The sequence below is a fragment of the Mycotypha africana genome (assembly GCF_025528875.1).
Source record: "Mycotypha africana strain NRRL 2978 chromosome Unknown BDF20scaffold_1, whole genome shotgun sequence".
Classification (NCBI taxonomy): Eukaryota; Fungi; Mucoromycota; class Mucoromycetes; order Mucorales; family Mycotyphaceae; genus Mycotypha; species Mycotypha africana.
The window spans coordinates 979,623-1,007,428 of NW_026515725.1; the positions used below are offsets into that span (position 1 = coordinate 979,623).

Genomic DNA, 27,806 nt, shown 5'->3' on the forward strand with positions numbered 1-27,806 from the left:
GCCTGAGGGAGGGGGGACGCGCAATGGCTTTTTTTTTTTTTTTATTTATTGGGGGGAGAAAAAAGAGCTACAGCTGAGCCATCTGAGATACAACGATAGTCTTGGTCTCGCCAAGATATCTTTGTACCCGCTATCGCATAAAGATACAAGGGTAAGGCCAGCACTTCTCGAGACACCCAGGCACGCAAGAACTTGAACCAGGGCAGACGACGATGGTGATGCAACGCATCCTCTTTGTCATTGTGGGGCTGAACCAAAGCATGGTACAATACATAATCATTCGTGAACCACCAACTCCAATGGAAGAAAAAGAACCAGGGCATCGACACGTGGAAGAAATACCTGCATCCAGCAGCGCCCATCAGCCCGCACACAATCGATTCGGTCATCGGCTCCACTAAGGTCGCCGCGGTCACAATATACTTTCGTAGTCGCACCCAACGTGCGCGACGAGCACAATAGCCTTGCAACGAAATAGGCCCCAGCACTTGACACGCTCGATCGGCACTCATGCGATGTTTCAGCCCTAGCCGCCACAGCGCTTCGCCAATGAGATTGTCCTCCGCCATATACTTTCCAAACGCCTCCAACCCCACGCCCTGGGTCGCCCGGTCCAGATCCGATCGACGGTACAGGTTGGATTTCCCCACCACACACGACGCGATGCCCACACCGTTGATGGCTAAATACATCTTGGCATGGTTCGTGTCCAAAAACAAATGCTCAATCTCGGCCGCATAATTGCCAGGCTTGGTAGCAATAGGCAAGTGATGCACAAGTCCGGTGCCCGGTAACTGGAGCTGATCCACGGATCTCCCCAAGGTGTCTCGCTCCACATGCACGTTCGAGTCGAGAATCCACACAATATCGTACTTGGCCGTTTGATAAGCTGTCATCATATTGTTGATTTTGGGATTGATACCAACATGACGTTCTCCTAAAAAAAAAAAAGAAAAAGAAAAGAGCATGGTGGGTGGGTGCCTGCATGCGTGTATGCGTGCGTGCGTGCGTGGAGAGTAGGGTTTTGAAAGCCACCCTCCCCCCCCCACATGGGTGAGCTTATCTTACCTATGATCAAGCGGCTATCTACGGTCTTTTCATATTCCTTCATCAATCGTTTGACAATGGGAATCACTGGATCGTCAGCAGAGGCTACGGAAAAAATGATTTCAAATAATGGATAATTCTGCGTAAAAGAAGACCGTAAATTATGTTCCAATTCCAAATCGATGCCTTTGAGCGGTCGAAGGATAGAGACTCCCTCGGCTTCCACGGCCGATAACTGAGAAGACTTTGGTTTCGATCTCTGTTTGCTGTTATATCTTGTTTGACTATTCTTTACCAGAAAAAAGGATTGCTTGTTCAATCTTTGACACCGCCACGACGGTACAGCTCTGCTTCTTTTTTTTTTTATGATATCCATCGTACGTACCCAATGTATTGCCCATAAAGACTTAATAGAAACATAAAGCAATACCAACCAACAAGTATTCCATGGATGTACGTCATCAAAGGCCACTCCATGATTCGATGAATAAACACAAACAAAAAAAGAAAAAAGCACTTCTATTTCTTGATACAATTATATATGCATAGAGAGAGAGAGAGAGAGAGCGGGAATTCCTTCGGCTTGTGAGTGGAGGGAGCCGTTTTGTATCAGAAAGAAAAAAAGGAAAAAAAAAAAAAAAAAAAAATACTTCCACTGAATCATCAAAATATCAGGCCCTGAACTACTTTTCAGATTTCAACCAATAGGAGAATACCTCATGGTTGCTGCATTAGTTCACTTGTGAAGGTATGGGTCATTTCTCTTTCTTTTTGTCATCAGTAAGAAGAAATGTCATTTACCAATCTGTCGACCCACGACACACATCCATTAGCCCTCGATGAAGAACTTATCATAGGTCGACACAAGTTTGGTTTAGAATCTGTCTATATCAGTGCGCATGCAGGTAAAAAAAACTGAGAGAGGTTCCTATTCGATTGGTTATGGTCTCTATTGATACCAACGCGCTATCTATAGTCAAATTATTCTATACAAAAGAAGGACGATGCTATGCCACAAAAGTAGGTATCTATCTCTCTGTATAGACACTTTTTCTCCCCTTCTCTCCCTACCGCCTACACAAGGAGCCTATTGACCCTCTCTATCCATTGTCTACTGATATATACCAGTTGACGAAAAAGGTTGTACGTTTAAACAAGGCTGCTATGCCGAAAGACCGAGAAATGCAATTGAAAGACGGTGATGTACTGGTATTTTCTATAGATGGGATCAAGGTAAACAAAACCAAATCACTGTAAAGCTCGGAAAAATAAAACCACTGACCCCCCATAAACGATAGACAGGTCGAACGATGGAACTCAAGTTCAGCTTGCCGGATTTAGGCGACGATCTCAACAGACATGTTGCTGTCATTCATGGAAAAGAAGACAATGAGCAAGAGCCAATGCCGCCAGGACCTCAAGAGGATTATGAAACAGACCAAAGTCATGAGGATTATATATCAGATCATAGTGCTGAATTCGACGAAGCAATTCGCTTAAGTGACCTCTCAGATGAATCGGACTATTTAGGTGACGAGAGCTATCTTTTATCCTTACAAAAGTAGTTTTTTATGGGTAAAGGGAAAGAAAAAAAAAAAAAGCCTAAGAAGACACAAAGTCATTTACGTTATTTAACCAAGAAACATATTCTTTTTGTTCTTTATAGTCAATATAGTCAGGCAAGAACGTCGCCAGCGCTGTATCAATACCACGCTCTTCTAAATATCGGCTGAACGTAGCTTGAAGTTCATCTTCCAGCTCTTCAAACACGGGTCCTGCATAGCGATCCTGTTTCCAGGGCGCATCCATCTCTGCCTTTATCAGATCCTCTTTCTTCAAATCACCTTCCTTAAAGTAACGTACTGAGTCTATCTCAATGTATCCATCTTGCGCTACTGTCGTCAAAACGAGACTGCCTTTATGTTCCTTCTCGATCATCACCGTGGCTCGCACAGGAAAGGAGGCATTCTCTTGAGAACGTGGAGGATGACTATGCTCCTCACTGTCTGTCAATCCAGCGGCTCTTGATGCTACATTTCCGCTCAAGGGATCTGTCGTGGCCTCCTCCATATCCAAGCGTGGTTCCTTCACCTTATCACTTGTCTTTGTCGTTGTCACTGGTATATCCATGTCTGCTTCAACCTCTTCTTCCTCTTCCACTGGATGATTGATATCAGAAATTGAAAATAGGACGCTTATTCTATAACATAGATGGATGGTTTGAATATCACACGGCTTTTAACCTTTTTTCCATTCGTTTTTGGTTTTTTTTTTTTTTTCTGGTAATTTACTTTTCATTTCCAAATTGACGTCGTAAAGTAACTTTATCGTCACCTTCTGTATCTTCAATCTAATAAAAGTAAAAATCGCATCAGTAGGAGGATCTCCATCGCTTACTCTATGCGACTACCTGAAATAGATGCGTGTCTAAAAATTCTTGTATAAATGCGGGTGTCTCTTCTTTCTCTGCTTTTGCAAAATTCAACTCTTCCTGTAATAAATGAGCAAGATCGGGATCCACTGTTGGGAAAAAAGACATGATCAGCTCGTGTGCATTTCAAGAGCAAAGACCTCTCCCTCTTGCATGGCAAATAGAGATTACCTTCGCCGTTGTTCAAACAAGCGCTACTGATACTAAAAGTTCGAGCAAAATATCTGCTTCTTTGTAGAGTTGGACAGAGGACGAGAGGTCGAACCACAGGTCTTAGAGCCGTCGAAAAGTTGGAACGAGCAAGAAGAGGTTTTGAAGCATGAAGGGTGGAGCGTAAGAAACGAAAGGACATGGTCAAATAAAATAGATATCCATAAAAAAAAGAAGAAAGACACTTTTTATTGACAAGTTAAAAAAAAGAAAAAAGCTTGTAGCTTGGAACGGGGTCGGCGATTCGCAAAGCGGAGGAGACAGGGTGGATCTGCATAAAAAAAAACCAGCGCGGGCTGAGATAGAAATTTTTAAAAAGAGATTGGTGTCATTGTACGGCTGCAATGGCCCGTGAACGGATGTGAAAAATGAATTGCACTTTGCTTGATTTCTTTTAGACGACAGCAGCCACGGGTGCTGGTGGTGGAGGAGGAGGAGGTACCACCGTTCTTCCAAAGAAAGGCCAGTTGGATCGCCAGCCTGTGCGTACCATACCTGCTGGAATAAATCGTTGCGTCGGTATCAGATGTGATTTGTAAAGTGGATTCTTCATCGTATCCATCACTACGGAATGTTGAAGACGAATATGCTATAGTGGTTTTTTTTTTGGTTTTTTTTGTAAAGCAAGCAAATGGTTAGCTCAGCCAGCATGTCGGCGCTCCATGATTTTTCTACAAGATTTACCTCAGGACGATGACCCAAGCTTTGGAATATATAGGTGATCATGAACGAAATGATTAAACAAGCTTGCATAATGTAGACTCCTCGATACACTTCATATCGATGCGCTATAAGATAAATAGTAACGATAGGATGAATATGTATCTCTCTCTCTCTCCTTTCCCGCATGCTGCTATTTTTTTTTTTTTTCTTTACCATGATTTGGGTTAGCATCCAACGTCGTTGTGATACAATACAAAAATCCTGTATGGAAAAAAATATCAAGGCCCATAAAAAACAAATACGATCCTGCTACCGCTGCGCCCATTTTATGCCAAAAGCACGAATACAACGAGAGCATCATACACACCACCACCCACACAGTGAGAAAGACTGCCCGTCCCCAAGAGGATGTAATAGCCAGGTCAGATTTCCATCCCAAAATCCAGAGTCCAAACGCCAGCCCACCGAGTCCTCCCAGTAACATCAAATACAGTTGAATGGTATAGTTCATACAAAACATGACTACAAATCCAACCATGAGCGGGACAATAAAGTAGATCGTCAGTCGGTTCTGCCCATACGTTTGAGAAGGTTCAAAATTAGCCAGCATCACCCAGCTGACAAACCCCATCGTGATAAAACCTGCCAGCTCTTGTGTACGTGTGCCAGCGGCCGTTCGATCCCACATGGATCGCATGGCCAGCAAAAATCCACATAGAATAAAAACAATCCCTGCTAGCACTCCTTGAATACTAAGTCGATAACCGTCGTCTTCATATTCGCATTGAAAAAAGAAAAAGAGGGTCCCATGAGCATCCATAGATGTAATGTAGAGTCAGTTCAAGTCATTAAAAAAATAGGATATCAGCCAGTGTCAATGAATAGCATGCCTGTTTTACATAGACCTGTGATGCAAAAATGCATACTTCCTACTTTACCTAATGCAATGGCTTTGTCAGGTAAATACAAAACTCCCGGTTCATATGTCGGATAATCCACGCCCGCTGGAGCTGCAAATGAATCATGGAATAGCCATACCAACAATAACACCGTTCGTATCAGTAACAATGATCCTTTTTGCATGATAGCTTTTTTAATACAAGAAATTCTATTCTTTGGTTCCAGAGGGTATAAGCAGAGTTTGCAAAATTAAGAAAAAGTAAAGAAACGATTTGTCAAAACAAACATTGGCAAAGCAAGTAAAAACAAGAGAGAGAGAGAGGAAATCACCATGAAAACAATCAATACTAAATAAGGGAAGATGTTGAGTAAAGAAGAGCTTGTATCACATCTGTCAAAAAAAGTAAAAAGGACATGTCTGTCATTGCCATGCTCTCTAAACAATGATTTGCCACCCAGAGGTTCGTGGAGAGGTGATGAAAGAGGTACTTTTTGCTATGGCTTGGCCCTCGTGAACTAGCTCTCATCCACAAGATGACACTATTCTGCTTTATCTGCAAGTAGAGAATCTCTTGGCCCGTTTACCCAAATAACAATTTTGGTCATCTATTCATGATTCATCTTTGCCTTTGTCAAAAAGAATATGTACGTTATCTTGCCAGTTCCATCAACTTTGGCGTCTGTAATGTCTAACGCTTGTTTGTCAAAAGGACAATTGTCGTTTATAGCTTGATGTTAGACGTGTCATGGTCGACGATCCAAGCCTGTTTTTTTTTGTGTGTGTGTGTGGGGGGGAAGGTTGAATAAGAGTACTTACTATTGACGATTTTACTTTTGCTATCATGAAATGCTTTCAAATGATCTGTTCTAACAGTCCAAGCATGCTACTCAATAATAAACCATCAAGTGCTTTCCCCTTCCCTGCTTCTCGGATAGAATTTCGGTTAGGGTTAGTAAATAAGCTTAAAAAGAAAAAGAACATGCAAGAACAACATGTTGGCGCGCTGGAAGATGAATAAACCAAAAGAAGAAAAGGAAATGTGAGTAGAGTAATTTGTCCATGATAGCATCTTTGGGAAAAACACAAGCGGTTATTCAAATGCGACAATGGGTTGTGGTACCTTAAAACTGTTAGCCTCTTTCAAATCCATGAGAGCATGATAGAGATGACACCGTGGCAAAGTTTATTTTTGTGGCTCTTCATTTTCTTTTTCTCTCTGTTTATTTCATCAAGCAGTAGAAAGAATGAAGGAAAGAAATGCTTCTGCTAGCTTTTCAATATGTATATTTGCCTTATTGACTGCAGGTTGTGCAGCGTTTTATTTACCAGGAGTGGCGCCTCACGATTATGAAAAGTCCGAGCTTGTTCCTTTAAGTGTAAATACACTAACACCCTCTTACCATCAGCAGCAGCAGCAGCAACAACAACAACAACAAAAGATAGAATCTGTTATTTCATTTGATTACTATTACGAGCAGTTTCACTTTTGCCAACCCCCTCATCCTTCCCAACAGCCAGAAAACCTAGGTTCTATCCTGCTAGGCGATCGCATCTTCAACTCACCTTTTGAACTCAAAATGCAAATCGATGAACAATGTAAAGTATTGTGTACAACCCCAGTCATTCCAAAAGAGGATGCTATCTTTATCAACGAACGCATCAAAGAAGGGTATCACCTGAATTGGGTGGTGGATGGATTACCAGCCGCGAACGAAGCCATGGATAGTCAAACTGGTGAACCCTATTACAAAATCGGTTTTCCGTTGGGCTCAATCACAGAGGATAAGCCTTTTCTGAACAATCACTATCACATCAAAATTTATTATCATAGGACCCAGAAAAAAGGCTTAGCGAGGGTAGTAGGTTTTGTAGTGAATCCTTCGAGTATCGCTGATAACGATATCAATGGAAATGCTTGTCGACAACATTATCAGCAACCACAATCCCCCTTTTATTTGAGGGAAGATGGAGAAACGACGATCCGTTATACTTATACAGTGGAATGGGTTCCTTCGGATACAGTGTGGGCTACACGCTGGGATGGTTGTCTACATGTTTCGGATCCTTCCATTCATTGGTTTTCACTTATCAACTCGACAGTGGTGGTGCTCTTTTTGACCGGCTTGATGGCTGCCATTCTACGAAGGGCGCTTCATAAGGATATTTCTCGGTACAATAGAGCAGCTTCTTATTTTCATTCAGACGACGACAACAATAACACATCCCTTTTGGCGGACGAAGCACACACGATGGAAATGGCGCAAGAAGATTACGGCTGGAAATTAGTCCACGGAGATATCTTTCGCTGTCCTTCACAGCGCCCTATGCTTTTATCCGTATTGGTAGGAAATGGGGTACAGCTGATGGTCATGACCGCTGTTACCTTGGTCTTTGCCGTGTTGGGTTTTTTGAGTCCTTCCAATCGCGGCTCGTTGGCAACCATGATGCTGTTATTCTTTATGGTTTTTAGCTGCTTGGCAGGCTTCACTTCAGCAAGAATCTACAAGATGAATGGAGGAGAAGCATGGAAAACAAATATGATAATGACAGCCACCTTATTACCCGGGTAAGATATTCAAAGTCATATACTTGTAGTGGTTCACTTTTGGGAACCCGGAGGAGGAGGAGGAAGGAACGCAGGTTTTTGGGTTGTTTTTTTTTTTTGGTTTTTTTTTTTTGAAGAGTAGAGTAGCAAGACAAGATGGACTTAAAGTCAATCATTGTATTTAGTGTCTTGGTAAGTGGATTGGTCGGACTCAATTTCATATTGATTTATTCCAATGCCTCTGGCGCCATTCCTTTCGGGACAATGCTCACGGTCGCATGTCTTTACCTACTTATCTCCTTTCCGCTTTCTATCTTTGGCTCCTACGTCGGATTTGTTCGCTTACCCGCTATTGAACACCCTGTCCGTACAAACCAGATCCCTCGTCAGATTCCTGAGGAACAGCAACCACTGTTTCTGAGAAAATGGCCCAGTATTTTTATGGGAGGCCTCTTACCGTTCGGCGCTATCTTTATTGAGCTGTACTTTATCATGAACTCCATCTGGTTTCATCGCATTTATTACGGCATTGGCTTTCTCTTCTTGGTGTTTGCTTTATTGATCTTGACCTGTGCACACATCAGCGCCCTGATGTGTTACTTCCATATCTGCCAAGAGGATTATCGATGGTCATGGCGAGCATTTCTTACAGCAGGGGCAACGGGTTTTTATGTCTATGCTTATTCCTTCTTGTATTACTTTACCAAACTCAATATCACTACTATTACGAGCACTATACTCTATTTCGGATATTCATCTATGATTAGTTTGGTTATCTTTGTCATGACAGGTAAAAAGAAAAAGAAAAGCATCGATCGTCTTGTTGTTATCGAAAAGTGATTAAAGAAAAATAGAAAGCAATTCCTCCTTTCTATTCGTAAATGACATAAAAAGATGGAATCACTGATCATGTTTTTGTTCTTCTACTCTACTATAGGATCCGTCGGCTATCTTACATGTTTATTGTTTCTCAGAAAAATATTTGGTAGTGTCAAAGTAGACTAAATACCAAATATACTCATACACCACTAACTGAGGTGAAAATATAGCATCCTGTGTTATCCAACAAAGCAGTAAGATGAATAAATTTAAGCTTCTACCCCTTAATGTGTGTAACTTTGTGTTCATTTGGATTCAGTATCTCCATTGGTCGTAAAATAAAGACCAAAGGCCTGGAAAAAAAAAAAAAGATATGGCTTTTCTATTCACGACGGTCACGATAAAGTCGCCACAGAAAACGGGCATGAAGCTCTATCATCGTCGAAGAAAGGAAAGAGTTTACGCTTAAATCTTTCATCAATCTGAGTACCTTGTCAACCGAAAGTTCAGGGAAAAGAATTTCGCTCGTGTTTAAGATGGTGCACGAGACTAAAGCCAACGATAATAGCTACGCCACTTGTACCGCTAATCAGAAGGATTCTGCTCCTATCTTTACCCAAAACTGAGTTTGTTCTTTCTGCGTACTGAAATTGGTGAAACTACTTTTTGTAATCTCTGGTCTGTGTTGACAATGATATCGTAGGTGTAACGTGAATGTCAGGTTCATCCAAACAGTTATCGACCCAAGAGAATCCATTATATTGTTGTACTAACCAGGTAACTCATACTTCTTTCGTCATTGCACGACCGCTCGCAGCTACCTCAAGAGCAGTTGAAACCGTTGAACCAAATTGAGGAATCTTTGCCTATCTTGATCGTTTTATGTCTTTTTCCTTTTGAGATGGATGCTGTCATACGGTCTAGCTTAATGAAAGTACACGATGACACAGAGTACAAAAGGCCAACTGTACGAAGGAAAGGTTGATCTCTTATCATAGTTAATTGATGTGTCAAACTTAGCCTCACTTTTAAAGACACTCATTATTCTTGAAAATTGACGCCAGCACCTCTTTTTCAGTAATGAACTTGAAGGCGGGCTGAGGTATTCTGGAGGCGTTCCTTACATTTGATTGCTTTGTTGCTTTTTTAATGAAAAGGCACCATCTTCTCTTTTATGCGTATAAAAGGCTCGAGTAAGCCAATGGCTCGTCCTTCAGCTCATTTCGATAAAAGCCTTTGCTTCACAATTTTCGGGTCTGTGTATGGATATTTATCGAGAAGCTTAATCAGACAACGAGTGTGCTCTTGAAACCGCCTCCTAAGATGATATTGCCTCCCATTTCTTCGCAGTATGAGGTAGAAGAGTACTATCATGTAGCTTGGACTGCCCCTCAGCTCATATGCTGTGCTATGAGGTATTCCCAAAGAGTAGCAGTAGCGCTTATTAATGCATCTTTTCGACGAAATTGAAGAAACTTCTTGGTCTTATTTCAAGAAAATATACTATTTTGGAATTATGGTTACTGATACTGTTTGCCTGCGTTTAACGTCAAATCTCTTTGATATCGTCCGTGAGAAAACTTCCATTGTCAGCCTGCTTGAACTATTCTACCGACAATGCATCAGCCATCTTCAAATCAGCAGCATAAGCAAGGTGTCTCTAGCTTCATTCGAAATTCCCATGTCATTAATATCCGTAACGTCAAGAAACCGGGCAACTCGAGATACTCTTCGGATGATTCATGTTAGCTGTCCAAATCAAATTTAAAGCGTGCATTTTTATTCTTTAGAATTCCGATATCAAAATTGCAAAACTCCGAATTCAGAAAATGCTGCATCATTTCTGTTTTCTACTTTACTACGGGATATGACGTTATGCTTGCCAAATTTGTCCATCTATAACGGTTGAACAAGCGGTGAAACGTTACTCCGCACTCGGCTTTATGAAACTTAAGGGACAATAGACCAAACTTTTGAATTGCACATCTTCTTTTTTCTTTTTGTTCACTCAACCATTTACTCTGAATGTCAACTGGCAGCAATAGCGATCATACCGGCACATTCTCTACCAAAAATGATTGTATCTCACTCATTGTCCTATCTCATGGTTTATGGGGTGTTAAATCCCACATGAGTTTTATTGAAAAGAAGTTGAAAGAAAAATATGGAAATAAAGCTTACATTGTGAGTCCATAGCCTCTCTTTTGTACAAGTATATTGAAAGCAAGAACATCATCTAAATGGCTGTCTTCTTACATTTAGCTGAACTCTAGTGTCAATGAAGGCAAATATTCCTATGATGGAATTGACATATGTGGTATTCGTTTGGCCAAAGACGTAAAGTTGTCATGGTTTTGTACAACTTTATGTATAATGCTTGGAATAGCGTCTTAATTGTATTCACAATGGGTTTTTTTTTTTCACTCTAGGTTCAATCTACCATTTCACAACTCGAGAAGAATGGAAAGACCATAACGAGGATTAGTTTCATTGGTTACTCGCTTGGTGGATTAATCACTCGATACGCTATCGGATATTTGGGTCGTAGAGGATTATTCAAGAAGATCCAACCTCATGTAAGTATATCATGTAAATGTCACCTATATCAGTGTCATTTACCTATAGTTTATGTCTTTTTATGTTTAGTACTATACATCCTTTGCAACTCCTCATATGAGCGTAAAATTGCCCAAATCAACTCTTTTCTCGGCTTTATTCAATGTGATAAGTGGAAAAATTGTTTCCAGAACAGGCGAGCAATTGCAATTGCTAGACGGTGACATGTTCCAACAAAGGACATTGTTAGAAACTCTCTCTGATCCTAGTAAGCTTGTTTAGATATGTACAGCCTATTTTCACTTTTATTGATTACTGACAGCCAATCTCTCGTGCAGATGACATCTATTACAAATACCTGTCACAATTCAAAGTCTTACGTTGCTATGCCAATATTGCTAACGACCGCACTGTTCCTTACTGGACAGCAGCCATGGAATCAAAGGATTTCTTTTTCAACAAGAAGGGCAAACTTGACATGTAAGTGAGTAATATAAAACCAAACAGTAACAAGATCATCAACTAATGGGGGTCATCATCTGCTCAGTACTCTAGATGAAAAATATATGTCAGTTATCACCGACTTTGATTTAAAATCACATGAAAATTACATCAGTAGCAATGATCAAAAGAAGAGAAGAAAAGAGAAAAGCCTCAAGCCTGTTGTTCAGAAATATGTGTTATTATGTATATTGCCTTTGCTTGCGCCTTTTCTATACCTCTGGGGCTTATCTTTTATTGCCGTTCAAGGCCTTATCAGCCGCTATCGTACTGCCCAACTCTTGAAAGAGCATCAACAGCCGTCATTGTTAACAGCCGCCTCTCATTTGAATATACGTAATGACGCTATCGAGCACAAGGTGGAAACAGTGCAAAATGATTCTCGCAAAGACAACTCTATTGAAACCGCTGGTCGAAAGATAGAAGGCGACTTACTGACCGGTGCCTTGGATGCTGTCAACCTAGCCAACAATGTCGATCCTACAGAAGAGCCGCATACCCAAGTCGACGACTTTGTGGAATATGATAGTGAAGCTGAAGAAGCGGATGATTACTACTTAGTCAAGAAGGCATATCAACATCATATCAACGTTCAGCCTTCCACGGCTTTAGAAAAGGTTTCCAGAGCATTACCATTGGAGAAACCAACACAACGAATCTGTCACAACCTACAGAAATTACCTTGGGAACGTGTGTATGTTTATATCAAGGCATTCAATGCTCATGGAAGCATTGTATGCAGACAAAAGAGATTTACAATGGACGGCGGCATAGCTACTGTTCAGCATTTTATTGATACCACACAATTAGCTTAGATCTAATTATTTTCCACCTCTTATTTATCTCTTATTTATTCTCTGTTTCCCGATGCACATGCATCTGAAATGTCAAAACAGATTTTTTTACCCCTTTTTTCTTTTGAAAATAAAAGAACGCACTTTTACAACACTTGCTTCTGATTGGCTAATCAAATCTTGCTCTGCCCCCCCTCAAATGCGCGCTGGAAAATTTTTTTCTGCTAAAAAGAGTTTCCATTTCTTTACTCTTTCGTATTTTTTACAAGAAAGCATCGTCCCATAATCCTTCAGAGTTAGACACAATGGGAAACATCTGGTCGAAAACTAGCAACGATAATAATGTCAGCACAAACGATCAACAAGATGATAAAAATGCGCCCAGGATTGGTGCAAAACGTCCAGCATCAGCCTCAACGTCGACTACTGATGAGACCATTTCAGATCCAACATTGAAACAAAAGAAAAAGAAATATACTAAATACAGTAAAAAAGGACGAAAAGATAAACGACAGGTTGACAATAGATCTTACGGCACTAGGAAGGAGAAAGAAGAAGACACTGATAAAAATGTGGGAGAACAACACGACAGTGACAAAGCTGCAGTGGGTGAATCGAAAGGACCGCGTATCCCTAAAATCAAAGCAGCTCTGTTAGTTGGGTACAACGGTACAGGATATCAAGGCATGCAATTGTAAGTCGATATTGCTGTCTGATTTATTAGAAGAAAAGTTAATGAGTCTGACAATGATACGAAATTTTGTAGAAATCCTAATGCAGCCTCGATTGAAGGTGTCATTTTTGATGCTTTATGTAAAGCAGAAGCCATCTCTAAAGACAATGCAGATGATCCTCGCAAATCCAATTGGATGCGGGCTGCCCGTACTGACAAAGGCGTGCATGCCGCCGGCAATATCCTTTCGCTAAAAATGCAGATCCCTCCACACATCCCCGACCTCGTTGAACACATCAATTCATTCCTTCCACCTCAAATTCGCGTATGGGGTTATGTACAAACTATTCGCTCTTTTCATTCAAAAAACCTCTGCGATTCACGTATATATGAATATCTCTTACCTACCTGCGCTTTTATGGAACCTATTAAGCAAGAGCTGACGGATCACCCTCAGTTTGAAGATGATCTTGTTATTGCCAATAAGAACTTGGAACACACCACGATCAAATATACACCAAGAAGCTCTCCAGAAGTTATTAAAAAACGACATGATTATCGCGCCACCCCAGAACAACTGTTAAAATTCAAACTAGCGATGAAGATGTTTGAAGGAACTCATAACTTTCATAATTATACAAATGGCAAATCGTTCAAAGATCAAAGTTCAAAGCGATTTATGAAGACGATCGATGTATCAGAACCTATGTATATTCATGGCTCGGAGTGGGTGAAAATCACTTTGCATGGGCAATCATTCATGTTGCATCAAATTCGTAAAATGATATGTAAAGTCCCTCAAGTTTTTTTTGTTTTTTTTTTCTAGCTATTCAAATATGCATACTAACAGCTTTCGTGGCTCTTATCTTTCGTTACAAATAGCAATGGGCATGTTGGTTACCCGTACAAATACACCTCTTCATCTCATTCCTAAAACTTTTGAAGAGAATCGCATCAATATTCCCAAAGCACCTGCGTTGGGTCTGCTACTAGAACGCCCTATTTTCCATATTTATAATACAAAAGTGCGTACAAAATCAGAAGCGGAAAGAGAAGAAATCGATTTTGATAAATACAAAGATCGTATTGAGCAATTCAAAAGAGAATGGATTTATGACAAGATCTTTGACGCAGAAAACGAGCGACACATTTTTGATGGTTATTTGACATCCTTGGATGCCCATTATGGACCTGATTATCTCTACCTTAATCCAGAAGGTGTCATACCGGAAGAATGTTTGGTGAAAACCAAGTTCAATAGCAACGCCAATGCTGCAACTAAGCAAGGCGGTAGAAAGAAGAAGAAAGATTCTGACGAAGAAGTTGAAGAAGAGGAAGATGGCCAATTATAAATAAATGGTTTTTTATTTTTTATTTTTTTTTTTTTTTTTGAGTATGTTTTCTCCTTTACTCGCAGTGGAGCCAATGCTCTTTGGTTACACTGAGAAAACATAAATTTTGTGGACTGTTTTATTGCATGACTAAACAAAATACCACGCTTAAATTTTCGGCTTTTTGCAATGATCTATCTTTTCTTTTTTGAACTCTTTTATTCTATCGTAGCTTCATAAATTATTTGCTAACTACCCATGTCCTCTTCAGCAAGCAAAGTAAACGAACGTGCAACTCAAATCTTCAGTCATCTGGCTCAAATAACTCCTTCACTCAAGGACAAAGTTTGTATTGTCACTGGAGCTGGTTCGATTTATGGCATTGGGTAACAGCGAATTAACTACAGCTGTGATGACCATGAGCTTCTTATGCTAATTCTACATTATACATGTGAAGCCGTTCTGCTGCTATCAGTCTTGCTAAACGCGGCCCTCGTGCCATTTATGTCACAGATCTAACGCTAGACAACCTTGATGGCCTTGTAAAAGTGATTCAATCTACCTTTCCTGGTGTCGACTGCATTGCTCGCGCTGTTGATGCTGCATCTACGGATGCTGTACGCGGCATTATCGACGAAGCCATGTCTACATACGGTCGTTTAGACGTTTTTTTCGCTAATGCTGGTATTGCTACAGCGAGCCGACTTCAAGATGAAGATGCGGAAAGCTTTATGAATGTCATGCGTGTCAATACCCTCAGCTGCTTCTTGGCGATCAAATATGCCGGCGCTGCCATGTTGAAAACAGGCAGTGGAAATAAAGAAATGACAGGTGGATCGATTATTTGTACTGCTTCTGTGGCAGGCTTGCGGTCGGGTGCAGGATCGCCTGAATACTCCGCCTCGAAAGCAGCGTAAGTGTGGTGTGCAAATTGAAACCTATGTTCTTACAAATCGCAGAAGGGAGCCTTCCTAAATTAACTTAAGCGCAACTCCTTCTGCTTGATTGACCCTTAGTGTCATTAATCTGTGTCAAACAAGTGCTTATCAATTTGCTGGAACAAACATTCGGGTCAATGCAGTGTGTCCTGTAAGTACTCCCCTCCCCTTTCTCCCGATGTTCATAGCAATGTTTGTCCGAGGTCTAAATCGATTTGTTGTATAGGGTTTAATTGAGACGGGTATGACAAAAACAACCTTTGATTACGCCCGTGAAAGGGGTACATCTCATAAGATTGGCCAATTGAACCCTACAAAGCGATATGGTATTGCATCCGAGGTAGGAGAAGTTATCATTCAAAGAGCAGGAAACTGTGCCAAAAGGATAAACTTAATAATTGGGTTTCATTTCGCTAGATTGCCCATGTCGTCGCTTTCCTAGCTTCTGATGAAGCTTCTTATTTGAATGGACAAGCTATCGCTGTGGATGGCGGTCTTTCTGCAAGCCTTCCAGTTGTTCCTGGAAAATTCCATTAAAGCTCAATAAACTTTCAGTCTTTTTATATACCATCCTGCTCATAAAAATTTCAAAGCTTCCAATCATCACAGATCATAAATTCTATTAAAATGCATCATACTATATTTGCATCTTTATCTCAACTGCAGGAGCATTATTATGGTAGCCATGCTGTTGCCGTTTCTCTTTATTATGACTGAATGGCACCTGTCATATTACTGGAAAAAACCGAAGAAAAAACCTCGGTTGAATACCTCTTCTAATTAGTACTTTATCAATTGTATATTAACTATTACTTTGAGTTGTTTTATACGTCTTCTAATTACAATCGTCGAACAAATAGTATTTATACCAAAGTAAGAACATATACTTCTTCGTTCTCTGCAGTCAAAAGTTTCAATGAAAGTAGCAGTAAAATTTTCTTTTTCACTCGTCGCATGATAACATTCAGGATAGAGTTTGCATCAATGATCAAGCACACGCAGTGTATGTTAGCGAGCATTCCAAATCCTTTGCATATGCAGTAAAACCTTAAGTAATGACTCAGTAAATAAATGTGTTAAGTTTGTTCTTGCATCCTGCAATCTTTCTACATGGTGCAGACGCGACAAACAATTGCGCTCCTTCATATCAAGTTTTATTTTGATCTACTATATCACTTGTTAGAACTATATCACTTGTTCGAACAGCATAAAAAAATAGTCGCATCACCGCATAATGATTATCAGCAAGACATTACAATTTTAGATAGCAAGAGAATATAATCTATAAACTCTTCAATTTAGTATTTGCTTCTTGTTTCTCCATAGTTACTATAGAATGTAACTGCAGCAACAGTCTGATAGTCATTGGCAGCACCGTAACTACTGCTAACCAAGTAAAAACAGCAGCACACACAAGTACTACAGTGTACACATCGAGATTGTATCGTTTGATCCAGCTCATATCATAGGCTGCATCACGGCGGTAAGGTAAATTTCCATACTCATCGCTTGCAAAAATGCATTCTTCTAGAAGGTCTGCACTTTGCAACACAGCATGACTTGCTCTGATTTGTAAATGGGTCTTATACTGATCCACAGTCTTTTGAATTCGATGTTCGGGGTCAGCAGCTACCTCTTTGATTCTTCGGTAAAATTCTTCGTATGTGGCCTTATCGTAGACAATGTCAAACATATCCATGAAGCGCCCGAGATTTGTACGTTCCACCGCGCGTGCATTCATAGGCTGGTCGCCGAAAAATGGAAATACGAAAAGGCGTTTGCCGGAATAAAGACCTTCGTGCATGGAACCAATACCACCATGAGTTAGAAAGAAGGAGGTACTAGAATGCTGCAGAATAGCGAATTGAGGTGCCCATGCACTTATCAAGAAATCAGGATCAACCGTTATGTTGCTATAAGGCAATGAAGAGCCTGCCAGTCGAACGGCAGTAGGAATTTGTAATGGGTCGAGACGAGCCCATAGGATGCCATCGATATAGCCTTCGGCTTTGAGTCTCAACAAGGAAGAGAGAATGAGTGCAAGATCGTTATCGGAAGGAACAGCATGCTGACCGAAAGCAACGTAAGCAACACGAGAATGGCTGTTAAGGAAAGTGGCCGTAACATTATCGAGAGCAGGGTATTGTCGACTAATGATAGGGCCTACCATATGAAATAAAGGACTGTGTGGTCGAGCCAGCTCAAGGCCGAATACATTATTGATTAGTTTTGTTGTATTTTCGTAACGTTTGTGCGATGCATCAATGGCAGGCGGCAAATTCAGGACTTGCTTCTGAAACTGTAAAGCATGACGTGTTTTTTTGGCTACTTTGTAGAGACCGTACGGAATTCTAAAGAAATCACGGTAGATACGAAACCATACAGATTCACGTTCGTTGGTAAGTTCCACTGTATTATAATATTTGTTATTTACGTAGGGTGTAACAAAGTCTACGGTGTAGTAACAGAAATAAATCTATAAGCAGTTGCGGAAAAAGGTCACTCATCAAGACTTTGTTACCTGATGTTAACCCTAAGGTACTCGTTAGAACAACGGGAATATTGGATACAATAGCAGCATCTAAACAAGCTGTGGCAAAGGAATCGCATAGTGCAAGATCTATTTGGTTCTCCTTGAACATTTGCTGAATTTGAAGAAAGTCTAATGGAACACATATCAGAGCGATCATTTTAAACGGGGTATGCTTGAAAGAACTTACCTTCAGAATAAGTCATTAAAAGGCCTTCTACCACAGCAAATGAGATCAAGCTTTGATCTGGATGGGCCGACATTAATTTAGCAATAGGAGGATATTTAATGAAATTATCCATACCGCCCCATTGCCTAGATTGAACCATTGGATAGTTTTGTGAAAAACGCAGCTGGTCACCCTAAGGTTGGAAGTCAAAAATGATGAGCTCTATTTTGCTTGCGGTGAGTTACAGAATATGAAAGCTATACTTATACTTTACTCTTGCGTAGTAGAAAACGTTATGGCCTCTCTCGTACATTTCTTTCATGATTTCCAACACCCAAATAGAATGGCTACTACCCGAGCCCAAACTCCCGAAAGCTATGTTCTTTGTCGTTCTGAAGTTGGCTGTAGGTACCACGTAGTCTTGCAAAGCGCAAACATACCATGCATTAAGAATTGGTAGTAGTAGAAAAGCTAACTTACAGAGCAGCTTTTGAAAGGTTTGCATCCTTTTAAAAATTAGAAAAGAAAAGAGTAGAAAACAAGGTACCAGAAAGAAAAAGGTGATACTGAAGCCTTTAATGTTTTCTTCTCCTTCTTAAAAAGGGCCTTTTGCTCATCTTTTATGTATGAGACGACTCATACATATTATGTACTAGAGCATTGGAACTACTCTGCATACCTTGAATCAGGAGAGTACCTGAATTACAGCGACCTTCCAAACAGATGCTCCTTTTACCATACTGAAAGAAATAACGACTACTTTTGTAAAGGTTCCATACAATTGTTCGCGACACATCAAGAGTTGTTCTCTATATTCTTTACATACCACTTATTATTATACTTTAAATTCACAGCAACAGCTTGTTTTCATAGCAAGCTGTTTGATCGACAAAGGAAAAGGTAATTTCATAAATATTTTCTATTTGTCAAAATCATGCATTATGGTGACTTTCATTAACGCTTATGAAGATCAGAATCCCTTTTTCTAAAAATACATCATAAATATTAGCTGCAGGCATGGAGTAAGTGAGCAGTTATGGCAGATCATTCATTTTGAGAGAAATCAAAATCTGAAATTCATGCAAAATACTCATCGCCGTTCTTCGTTAATACACGTAAGGAACATTTCTAATTGAGCTGCAATAATGACGAAAAGATAGAAGAGGAATTTCTGAGTCTTTGGGGCAATTATCAAAAGCAGTAGATAAAGTAAAACAGCGTCATCAGTGCTTTTTTGACTGATGACAGTAGGCATGAGGGTATACTCTGTTTCTCGGTATATTGGTAGAAAATCATAATCTGCACTGATCAATAAATAAATGGCGCATTCTCTGGTTACCGGGAGGCGATGCAAAAACATCACCTAGTGTATTTGCCACATGACTATGAAAAAAAATGCAGGCTAATGCTAGGTTCGGAATTAAGTTCTGCACCTCAAAGTGTGTGTGATTTAGGTACGTGCCTTTATTAACACATACCATAATTTTTGTAATCCTTTTTCGGGTGATCAAAGCTTCCTAACCGGCATTTTATTTTATCACCGTTATTGTTGGGATGGTTTTTTAGCTTTTTGAAAACGTGCCAAATTAGGTACTATTATCAGTATGATTGGAAACTCAGATTACTGTACGTTGAATGGTGCAATGTGATAAGATAATCTTCAGATCCGACAATTAACTCTACATAAGGATTAAGCTTTTCACTTTTTGTGGCTATAAAATGAAACGAGTGCCACGAATATTCCAGGAACTATCAGTGGCAAACTATAGTTCGATGTCCAAACCTTATCGTTTTATTGCTTGAGCTCCATCATGATATATATAAAAGAGGGTAAATTAAAATAGTAAATAGTAAATTGCTTATTCATGATAATTAGCTAAATGGTAAAGAAGTCCTTCTCTTGTAGCGTATGCTTTTGTGCGTTTGCAATCATCTACTATACATTTATAAGGCTCTTCTCCTTTATGTTCATCAACTAGATGTTTGATAACGTGGGTTTTTTTCACAAAGTCCACTTGACAGGCTGGGCAAGTCAGTAAAGGATACTGGGCATCTAATTTTTGTTGAAGTTCAGTTGTCAAATTGTATTTATTATTGTTGGCATCATGCTGCAGCGTAGGAGCTGTAATTGTCGATGATTTTGTATTATTTGAGGCAGAGAGACGGTTTGTGCGTTTATTGATCGAAATTCCTTTATCGTTTAAGGCGGTCACTGTGTGGCCATGCTCCAAATGATACCTCAATCCTGCTCTTGAAGAATATGACTGTTTACAGGCAGGTGAAACGCATGCAAATATTTTCGATCCTTGATGATAAGTTTTCACATGATTGTCTGCTTCTGAACGCGATGAACTGATCTCATAACATTCAGGGCAATAAAGAGGTGGGTAAATCTCTTCAATGAGTTCCAAAATTAATCCTTTAATGTCCATCGATCGCTGTCTACCTCGCCCATTATCCCCACGACTCATCGTCTGTTGAGTTTTGCCGGCAATAAGAGCTGGGAGAGGTTGAATAGGTGAAATGCCATCAATTAAAAACATACTTTTGCCTGCTTGTGCTCCTGCTTTGTTGTTTCTCCCTGATGAACTAGAAGATTCTCCATTGCTATTCTTTGATATTCTTTTCTGCCCCATCTAAGCCTTCACACAAAAAGAGGAAGGAACAGAAAGTAAGCCTTGATTTCGATGTAGTTATTCTGAGAGTACGTTTGGAAATAATGAGATTACTTACTCAGTTGTAACGATATGAAAAACAAAAGGAAAGAAGTCAATTTTTTTTTTTTCTTTTTTTTTTTTTTTTTGTTGAATAAACCACGAAATGACTGGATACAAATGCGGTCTCAACTCTTATGCTTTTCGGAAAATAATTCGGATTACTGAAAAATACTCAAAAAAGCACAATGATTGTTTCTTTGAGCTTTTGACTGCTCTTGAAAGGTGTAGATCTGGCAACGATGTAAATCCACTATCACTTGAATTGATGAAGTAGTTTTTATGAGTTTGCTTGAAGTGCTTTGAATGTCAAGGAAGAGGTTCATCACGAGTATGTTCTAGTTTCGGAAGATACACTGAAGTCTAATGTGTCAGTAGGCTATTTATTGGTCAGTAACAATTTAATAAAGTTGAATTGACTTATAACAAAAGGACAGCTTAATGACTACAGCGGAAAACTGAAAAAGCGTGGCAAAAAATGGGCCACCTGATTTGCAGTTTCCGAGGGTTCTCTGAAAATACAGTTTGGTCAAAATGCTTAGATTCGTTTTTGCTGGTACTCTAGCGCATTTCTCAATCTTACACTTGGGGCATCAATTGTTGAAAGGATTTCGGACAATTTCTGGTGCGTTTTCTTGAGAAAAAGAAGCAAAACGAGGTTCTAATCAGCCACATTAGGCGAAGAAAATCGCTTTTCGTGTCTTCTTTTGCATGCAATTTGTCGAAGTAGGATTACTTAAAATATACAAGCTATTCATTATTCAAATCGGCTTAATACGTGATAGCAACTTTGGAAATAGACTTCAAGAGGTCCGATAAAATACGTGTAACGAAGCTGTGGATATTGCGAATCCAGCTGCTATGCCGTGTCTGTGTTTCAGTTACCTTTCGTCCCTTCCTTGGAATTTGAAATATTCTGAACAAGCATGCCGTTTTTGCTTTCATTTCTCTCGTCTTTGAACAAACGAGCTACACTGAGAAAAAAATTAGGTATTTGCATGCTGTGAAATTGCAAACGATGTAATTACGTCATGAGGCAAGTTGCATTTTGCTTCATATGAATACTGATGTTAATATAAATCTCCGCATCCTACTTTTCCTATTGAGAGTTACTCTTTTTCCGTTTCTTCGATTTTGATTTTGGGAACCCCATATATATCCTCAGGGCAAGAAAAATTGGGAACTCATATTTATGCCTTTCGCATTTTTTTGTGTGAGGCCAAACAGACTTTATGCCGCTAAACATCAATTTGCCTTTTTCACCTACGGGAGAATCAAATAACTCTCAATTGGACAGATCAAAAGAGCAACAGCAAAATTTGCGAAACTTACAACAACCAGTGATTACATCATTGCAGAAAACCTCCTTAGAAAAAAATGCAAAAGCAGAGGAACAACCCAGAACAGTCGAAGGTGTCGTGCGAGATAATGATTTCCTAAAGACAATCAACAATAGTAATAGCAATAGCCCAAAGATGAACAGTTCGAAAAGAAAAGTTGTTCAAAAACCACCTCCTTTAACCATTCTAACCACGACAACAAGTATAACCACGGCCATCTCTCAACAGCCACAGAAGTTTGATGTGGAAACAGAAAGTGTTACTCGGAAAGAAACAGAATCTCCCGATACTGCTACTGCTACTACTGCCCCTTCGACGCCAGCTTCTATCAACTCACCTTCATTATCAGCACAACAATGGCACATATACCCACATGCAGATGACCAACTGCAACAGCAAGAGCAGAAAGTATCACAGATCTTGGAAAAAAAAAAGGTGCAACAACAGCTTGTCGATTTAGGTCACTTGAATATGGATGATGAACAAGCTTTAGAAGAAGATATCAAAGCTCGAAGATTAGCAAGACGGCAACACAATAGATTTCATCGTACCTATGCCGATGATGATGATGATATAGATGATCGGCACTTGCCTCATATAGGGACTAGAGTGACAGAAGGCCACCGTAATTATCAGCTAATGTATGATATGCTGACAGGTATTAGGATTGCTGTAGGCAGAGTTTCTGCAAAAATGGCCAGGCCTCTTTCACCGGAAGATTTTACAGCTGCGCATAAGCTTGTATTTGATGTGTAGGCTCATTTTCTTACATATTTAGTGTACTGCTCTAAATTTGCTAACGTACCCTACCAACTATCATATAGCACTGGTAATGAACTCACACCAGGCGTAAAATATGACTTCAAATTTAAGGACTATGCTCCTTGGGTGTTTCGTTATCTAAGAGAGAAGTTCCACGTGGATCCCGCTGACTATATGATGTCTTTGACCAACAAATATATTTTAAGTGAAATTGGCTCACCAGGCAAAAGTGGCAGTTTTTTTTACTATTCCCGAGATTATCGATTCATCATCAAGACTATTCACCATACAGAGCATAAATTTCTTAGAGCAATTCTAAAGGAATATTATGAGGTATACTGGCAAATAATATGAAATGAAAAAGGGAAATACAGTAACTCATGCAGTTATCTTGGGGAATTAGCATGTATCTAAGAACCCCAACACTCTACTGTGTCGCTTTTACGGTTTGCATAGAATCAAGTTGCCGCACGGCAAAAAAATTCACTTTATCATTATGGGCAACGTTTTGCCCTCCAATAAGGATATTCACGAGACTTTTGATTTGAAAGGGTCTTTATATGGTCGGCTCACCTCTAATGAAGAAGTACGCAAGAACCCACAAGCTATTCAAAAAGATCAAAATTGGGTAAATCAACGCCGTCGCATCCAACTGGGTCCTCATAAGCGTGCCTTGTTGCTGACTCAATTAGAACGAGATGTAGCAATTTTGAAATCATTGAATATTATGGATTATAGTTTATTAGTGGGTATACATGATCTGAATAAAGGCAATACGGAAGGCATCCGTGACCAAAATTTGCAAATGGTTGTACCTTCACCGACGGATCATCATCAACAACATCACATGCCTCAGTCGCCTTTGAAGAAGCGAACCAGCAGAACTGAAAAAGCTGAAATTGTGCGTAAAGCACTGAAAAATGCCAATTTAGTCAATATTGATACTTCAGAACTGCCAGCGAGTCCATCAGAGGAGTAAGTACTCTTAATAGGAACAAGCAGATCTTTCAAATGACTGAAATCATTTATTTTTTCGTAGACGAAAATGGTGCATATTTTATGCCGACGACGGTGGTTTTCGATCCACTGATGAAGAAGAGATACCCTTGAATAAACTATATTATATCGGTGTGATTGATATCTTAACTCCATACAACCTCGTAAAGAAGGCGGAGCACTTGTGGAAGAGTATGACGCAGGATAAAAACACAATCTCGTCAGTACATCCCGCAAGATATGGTCAACGGTTCATGGATTTTATGGCAAAAGCGGTTAACGGCGCTTTCACTAGACAGGATTCTCTCAACAGAGACAAGATTAAAAGAGAGTAAAAAGACAAATTAGACATATAGTGGGTAGCGAAACAGTGTACATTATTGAAGATTCCATCGTTATCCATCCTGTCCCTGTCGAATATGTTCATGTTTACTTTGTATATATTTATAATACCGTACGCAATTATTTTTATTACCGTAATATTTAATATCCCCATCATAAAAAGCAACAAGAATAGAAGTCCTTCGTTTTGACCCTTCTGTATACATTACGTATATATGACATCGATTATTCTTATCATATATGCAACTGATAAGGTACCTTCTGTTTTATCAGAATGGTTTTTTTCACAGCGTTTTTCACCAACACATCCATTTCTGACAACTCATACGACGACTAGTTACACTATTATCGCAAGAATTGTTGGATTTTTTGATTATGTACCATTTCTTATTACACTCATTTTTGTCTATACTAGAACTGCCACGACCGCTGTTGTTCTTCGTCTGATTTATGTTGTTACACTTTTTCCCCGTTGTAAGCATTTTTTTGTTTTGATAGCTATTTGTTGCAGTAAAATCAACATTAGCTTTCGCGATTGCTATATGTGATGAAGCACAATTAAAAGTTGATTGCTCAGAAGCCGGGGGCTGGTGAACCAGAGAAATAGCCATTACTGTTTCGTTCAACGCTGCACCGTTTCTATTGTTATCATTATTCAAGTCATTTTCAAAATCATAATCTGACAAACCCCAAGAACTATTTTTCTTCAAAAAATCATTTGTCTTTCGAATGTTAGCATCGCTGCTATTATAAACCTCTTTGCCTCTAATATAACTTGCTACAACATCTCCAAACCTTGCGCCTCGCTGTTTCGCCACTTCCAACTCATTTCTACAAGGTTGCCCAGCTTTTCCACCATAAGAAGAACTTCCCTCGTTAAGTTGACCATTCGAATAGTCCAGCGGCACGTACAGCATACCATGATGAGCGAGAAACGGGAGTACAAAGAGCGTTGACAAGTTGTACACCAGGAGGTGAACATGCGCAATAAAAAGTGCTTGCAAATTTCTCCTTGAGCGCGCCTCTCGACTAAAGCAACGAGGTAGAGTCAAACAAGGCTTTTATTTGGGCTGGCACGGTAACTGTGAAACAACTAGGAAAGCCGAAGAGTATGCCATCAGGTTCAGCAAGCTTATTAATGGAAGGTAGGGTTGGTAGGTCAGGAAGGGATGTAGGTGCGCTCACACCGCAGAGGAGCGCTTCGGTAGACAAACTCTCTGGGACAATATATGTTTGAACCTGTATGCCTTTGCTTTCTAGACCTAGTAGAAGATGTATGAGAATTCTTGCTTAATAATCCCTACATGTACAAGTTCATTCGGCAACGTACCTTCTTTAATGGCTAATGAGAGTTTGTAAGTGTGCTGATACAGACTGTGTAAAATAATATAGACAGTAGGGGTTTTTTTATTCATGCTGTATCACTTTCAGATGTAAATGCTTTTCACAGAAGGAAAAAAAAGAAATAACAGAAAGCGCATTCAGTTTAAGCCTAAAGTTGGGTGAATAACGAAATAAGTTGCCCTTGAGCCTTAATATTTGACTGAGGGATGTTATGCCCAAGACAATCAAATCGCTAAATTCTCACATATTAGGAAATGATATAGAACCAAGAATCTGGTATATCAATACAGTAATATCATATATGATAAAATGCAGAGCAGTAACATTAAGTCAAAGGGATCGCGACGAAATTGTTAAATTAGACATGAAAATACAAAATAAGAAATATGATTGCTAATCCAGAGAAAATTGATCAAGAGAGTCTTCAGCATCCGGAAGTATGGTAAGAAAAGTATTTGTAAAATCAAACGTGCTAAGATGTTCCCTACGATAGTGGTTCTCAAAGGTACTTGATGAAGCCCAATTACCCATGGTAACAATGTCTTCTTTTGGAATGCCCGCCTGTAACGCCAACGATGAAGCAATTGATCGAATAGATACTCTGGGTTCCGTAGTAGACAAACGAAGAAGCTTAGTAAGCCTGGATTGAATAGTACGAGTACTCAATCTGGTTGGGTCGTAGAGAATTCACAAAGAGTGTTGATACAGTACAATCAGGACGACGTGATTTGTAGGCGATGAATGTGGCTACTGGGCAAATACGAGGATCTCAATGACTTTTGACAGAAAAGGATTTAATTATACGCCTGCGGCCACGTTTTTCTTTAGGAGCATGTACCTCGAAAGAGAGCAGAGTTTGATCGTCTGAAAGTTTTGCAGAGGAAAATGGAATACGATGTAGATCCGACGGACGAAGGAAACAGGTAATACCAAGTAAAAAGGCCAATTTATTTTGCAACGTAGCTAAAGATATAGATGTCAACGAGAGCGATTGCAAATGATCAATAGTAGGCTGTAAACTAATGGATGACCGATGTAGACGAACCATAGGAGCTTGATGGAATAAAGAAGTGATAAATGTGTTGAGGTCTTCATTTCTTTGTAAGCTATGAGGATCATGATGTAGATGAAGCGGAGCGAAAAAGTTGTAAAGTGGAAATAGCATAATCATGGCTTGTATGCATATCACTTAAGAAATTAATCACGTCCATTGCGGTAAAAGCTGTGTGTGGAATATTATAGTTTTCCATCCATTCTAAAAACCTACGCTGTGCGTGGTGATAGGATCGAATAGTTGAGGTGTTATCCAAATAGCGATTTAATAATGTAGTTTTTGCATTGGTGTCTAGATTTGTGTTGGAGTACTTTGATTGGATAAGCTCCACACGGCGAGTTTCCAGGAGTTGTTTTGCATCGGCCAAATTGCGGTTGGTGTTGGTAGATGAATTACCGATTGGGGAAGTAGTAAAGGGGAAGTTGTTGCTAGGGACTGAATCAACGGGAACCAAATTGCACTGGGCCACCACGGGGTGATCATTGTTGCGCGTGGTATCTGTTCGTGAATCAGCTTCTGTAGACAACAGTTGATTAAATTTCACGAAGGGTGAATGTAAGGAAGGTGGAACTGTGACTAAGGAATTGTGAATGTGTCGGTATGTAGGCTTCCCGGATGTGGAAGCCAAGATACGTTGTTATGATGCCTCCTTGGCGAATACAATCATTAGAGAGGTTTCACCTCTTTAAATTATAAATATGGCTCACCACTGTAGTTAAAACATCCTCAGTGTTTTTATCCTGCTCTTTCTTGCCCTCACATTATTTTCCCATACATCTGTTTAATAAACGTTGTCATATTAAGTACTATCTTTCTGTCGTTGTAACTTATCTTCAGAGACATTAATAACACCAACCCCACAGTCTTGTTCTGTTAATTGGTCTTCATCATCTCTGTCACAGCTCACAGTCATTACACCTTCCATGTAAAAAAATTGTTATGATTAATATCGTAAAATGGTTATATCAAGTTCAGGTTAACTTAATAGTACAATTTATCATGTCCGGAAAAGGCCTCGATCATCCATTTCATGTCTAATCGGATTTATATACTCCTCCACATAAATTATTCAATGTCCGATTTTGCTCATGAGCTACTTGTAGTTTACTTATCATAGCCTGCTCATGTAATAAAGTCATGTGACTG

At 39.7% G+C, this 27,806-nt stretch overlaps 13 protein-coding genes across 13 annotated transcripts; 6 read left to right on the top strand and 7 right to left on the bottom strand.

The window, feature by feature from the left end:
• Positions 1 to 41: 41 nt before the first annotated feature.
• BDF20DRAFT_903956 (glycosyl transferase family 21-domain-containing protein) lies at positions 42 to 1,524 on the bottom strand (the record flags this gene model as incomplete). Its single annotated transcript, XM_053082963.1, has 4 exons — positions 42 to 248; positions 273 to 937; positions 1,069 to 1,331; positions 1,433 to 1,524. 4 exons carry the CDS (start codon positions 1,522 to 1,524, stop codon positions 42 to 44), a joined length of 1,227 nt encoding a protein of 408 aa, XP_052940393.1.
• Positions 1,525 to 1,837: 313 nt separating this feature from the next.
• Positions 1,838 to 2,612, top strand: BDF20DRAFT_908939 (uncharacterized protein; the record flags this gene model as incomplete). Its single annotated transcript, XM_053083530.1, has 4 exons — positions 1,838 to 1,952; positions 2,024 to 2,067; positions 2,131 to 2,280; positions 2,346 to 2,612. 4 exons carry the CDS (start codon positions 1,838 to 1,840, stop codon positions 2,610 to 2,612), a joined length of 576 nt encoding a protein of 191 aa, XP_052940394.1.
• Positions 2,613 to 2,649: 37 nt separating this feature from the next.
• Positions 2,650 to 3,586, bottom strand: BDF20DRAFT_811065 (mitochondrial glycoprotein; the record flags this gene model as incomplete). The annotated part of the gene is made up of 4 exons (XM_053076651.1): positions 2,650 to 3,045; positions 3,166 to 3,247; positions 3,339 to 3,397; positions 3,458 to 3,586. 4 exons carry the CDS (start codon positions 3,584 to 3,586, stop codon positions 2,650 to 2,652), a joined length of 666 nt encoding a protein of 221 aa, XP_052940395.1.
• A 496-nt stretch (positions 3,587 to 4,082) lies between these two features.
• On the bottom strand, positions 4,083 to 4,982 carry BDF20DRAFT_903958 (uncharacterized protein; the record flags this gene model as incomplete). The annotated part of the gene is made up of 3 exons (XM_053082964.1): positions 4,083 to 4,277; positions 4,373 to 4,476; positions 4,565 to 4,982. 3 exons carry the CDS (start codon positions 4,980 to 4,982, stop codon positions 4,083 to 4,085), a joined length of 717 nt encoding a protein of 238 aa, XP_052940396.1.
• A 177-nt stretch (positions 4,983 to 5,159) lies between these two features.
• BDF20DRAFT_903959 (Endomembrane protein 70-domain-containing protein) lies at positions 5,160 to 8,802 on the top strand (the record flags this gene model as incomplete). Its single annotated transcript, XM_053082965.1, has 4 exons — positions 5,160 to 5,310; positions 6,558 to 7,818; positions 7,983 to 8,587; positions 8,735 to 8,802. The coding sequence occupies 4 exons, from the start codon at positions 5,160 to 5,162 to the stop codon at positions 8,800 to 8,802; spliced, it is 2,085 nt and encodes a 694-aa protein (XP_052940397.1).
• Positions 8,803 to 10,601: 1,799 nt separating this feature from the next.
• On the top strand, positions 10,602 to 12,676 carry BDF20DRAFT_842936 (putative serine esterase-domain-containing protein). The gene is made up of 6 exons (XM_053079535.1): positions 10,602 to 10,800; positions 10,879 to 10,953; positions 11,046 to 11,192; positions 11,263 to 11,440; positions 11,511 to 11,652; positions 11,720 to 12,676. The coding sequence occupies exons 1-6, from the start codon at positions 10,642 to 10,644 to the stop codon at positions 12,486 to 12,488; spliced, it is 1,470 nt and encodes a 489-aa protein (XP_052940398.1). The 5' UTR covers positions 10,602 to 10,641; the 3' UTR covers positions 12,489 to 12,676.
• BDF20DRAFT_992509 (pseudouridine synthase) lies at positions 12,677 to 14,513 on the top strand. The gene is made up of 3 exons (XM_053085376.1): positions 12,677 to 13,161; positions 13,234 to 13,928; positions 14,023 to 14,513. The coding sequence occupies exons 1-3, from the start codon at positions 12,773 to 12,775 to the stop codon at positions 14,490 to 14,492; spliced, it is 1,554 nt and encodes a 517-aa protein (XP_052940399.1). The 5' UTR covers positions 12,677 to 12,772; the 3' UTR covers positions 14,493 to 14,513.
• Positions 14,514 to 14,560: 47 nt separating this feature from the next.
• On the top strand, positions 14,561 to 16,113 carry BDF20DRAFT_842943 (uncharacterized protein). The gene is made up of 5 exons (XM_053079536.1): positions 14,561 to 14,857; positions 14,929 to 15,384; positions 15,488 to 15,560; positions 15,636 to 15,749; positions 15,827 to 16,113. Exons 1-5 carry the CDS (start codon positions 14,730 to 14,732, stop codon positions 15,944 to 15,946), a joined length of 891 nt encoding a protein of 296 aa, XP_052940400.1. The 5' UTR covers positions 14,561 to 14,729; the 3' UTR covers positions 15,947 to 16,113.
• A 578-nt stretch (positions 16,114 to 16,691) lies between these two features.
• Positions 16,692 to 18,268, bottom strand: BDF20DRAFT_812435 (uncharacterized protein; the record flags this gene model as incomplete). Its single annotated transcript, XM_053076785.1, has 3 exons — positions 16,692 to 17,860; positions 17,931 to 18,071; positions 18,130 to 18,268. The coding sequence occupies 3 exons, from the start codon at positions 18,266 to 18,268 to the stop codon at positions 16,692 to 16,694; spliced, it is 1,449 nt and encodes a 482-aa protein (XP_052940401.1).
• Positions 18,269 to 20,315: 2,047 nt separating this feature from the next.
• On the bottom strand, positions 20,316 to 20,642 carry BDF20DRAFT_808512 (uncharacterized protein; the record flags this gene model as incomplete). The annotated part of the gene is made up of 1 exon (XM_053076568.1): positions 20,316 to 20,642. A coding segment is annotated over one exon (327 nt), but the record flags the coding sequence as incomplete, so codon positions are not given.
• Positions 20,643 to 22,633: 1,991 nt separating this feature from the next.
• BDF20DRAFT_811637 (uncharacterized protein) lies at positions 22,634 to 24,255 on the top strand (the record flags this gene model as incomplete). Its single annotated transcript, XM_053076708.1, has 4 exons — positions 22,634 to 22,914; positions 22,987 to 23,257; positions 23,328 to 23,899; positions 23,964 to 24,255. 4 exons carry the CDS (start codon positions 22,634 to 22,636, stop codon positions 24,253 to 24,255), a joined length of 1,416 nt encoding a protein of 471 aa, XP_052940403.1.
• Positions 24,256 to 24,558: 303 nt separating this feature from the next.
• On the bottom strand, positions 24,559 to 25,677 carry BDF20DRAFT_831218 (uncharacterized protein; the record flags this gene model as incomplete). The annotated part of the gene is made up of 3 exons (XM_053078427.1): positions 24,559 to 25,291; positions 25,317 to 25,524; positions 25,593 to 25,677. 3 exons carry the CDS (start codon positions 25,675 to 25,677, stop codon positions 24,559 to 24,561), a joined length of 1,026 nt encoding a protein of 341 aa, XP_052940404.1.
• Positions 25,678 to 25,999: 322 nt separating this feature from the next.
• Positions 26,000 to 27,585, bottom strand: BDF20DRAFT_903970 (uncharacterized protein; the record flags this gene model as incomplete). Its single annotated transcript, XM_053082966.1, has 5 exons — positions 26,000 to 26,236; positions 26,298 to 26,374; positions 26,411 to 26,618; positions 26,812 to 27,236; positions 27,468 to 27,585. 5 exons carry the CDS (start codon positions 27,583 to 27,585, stop codon positions 26,000 to 26,002), a joined length of 1,065 nt encoding a protein of 354 aa, XP_052940405.1.
• Between the last annotated feature and the right edge of the window lie 221 nt (positions 27,586 to 27,806).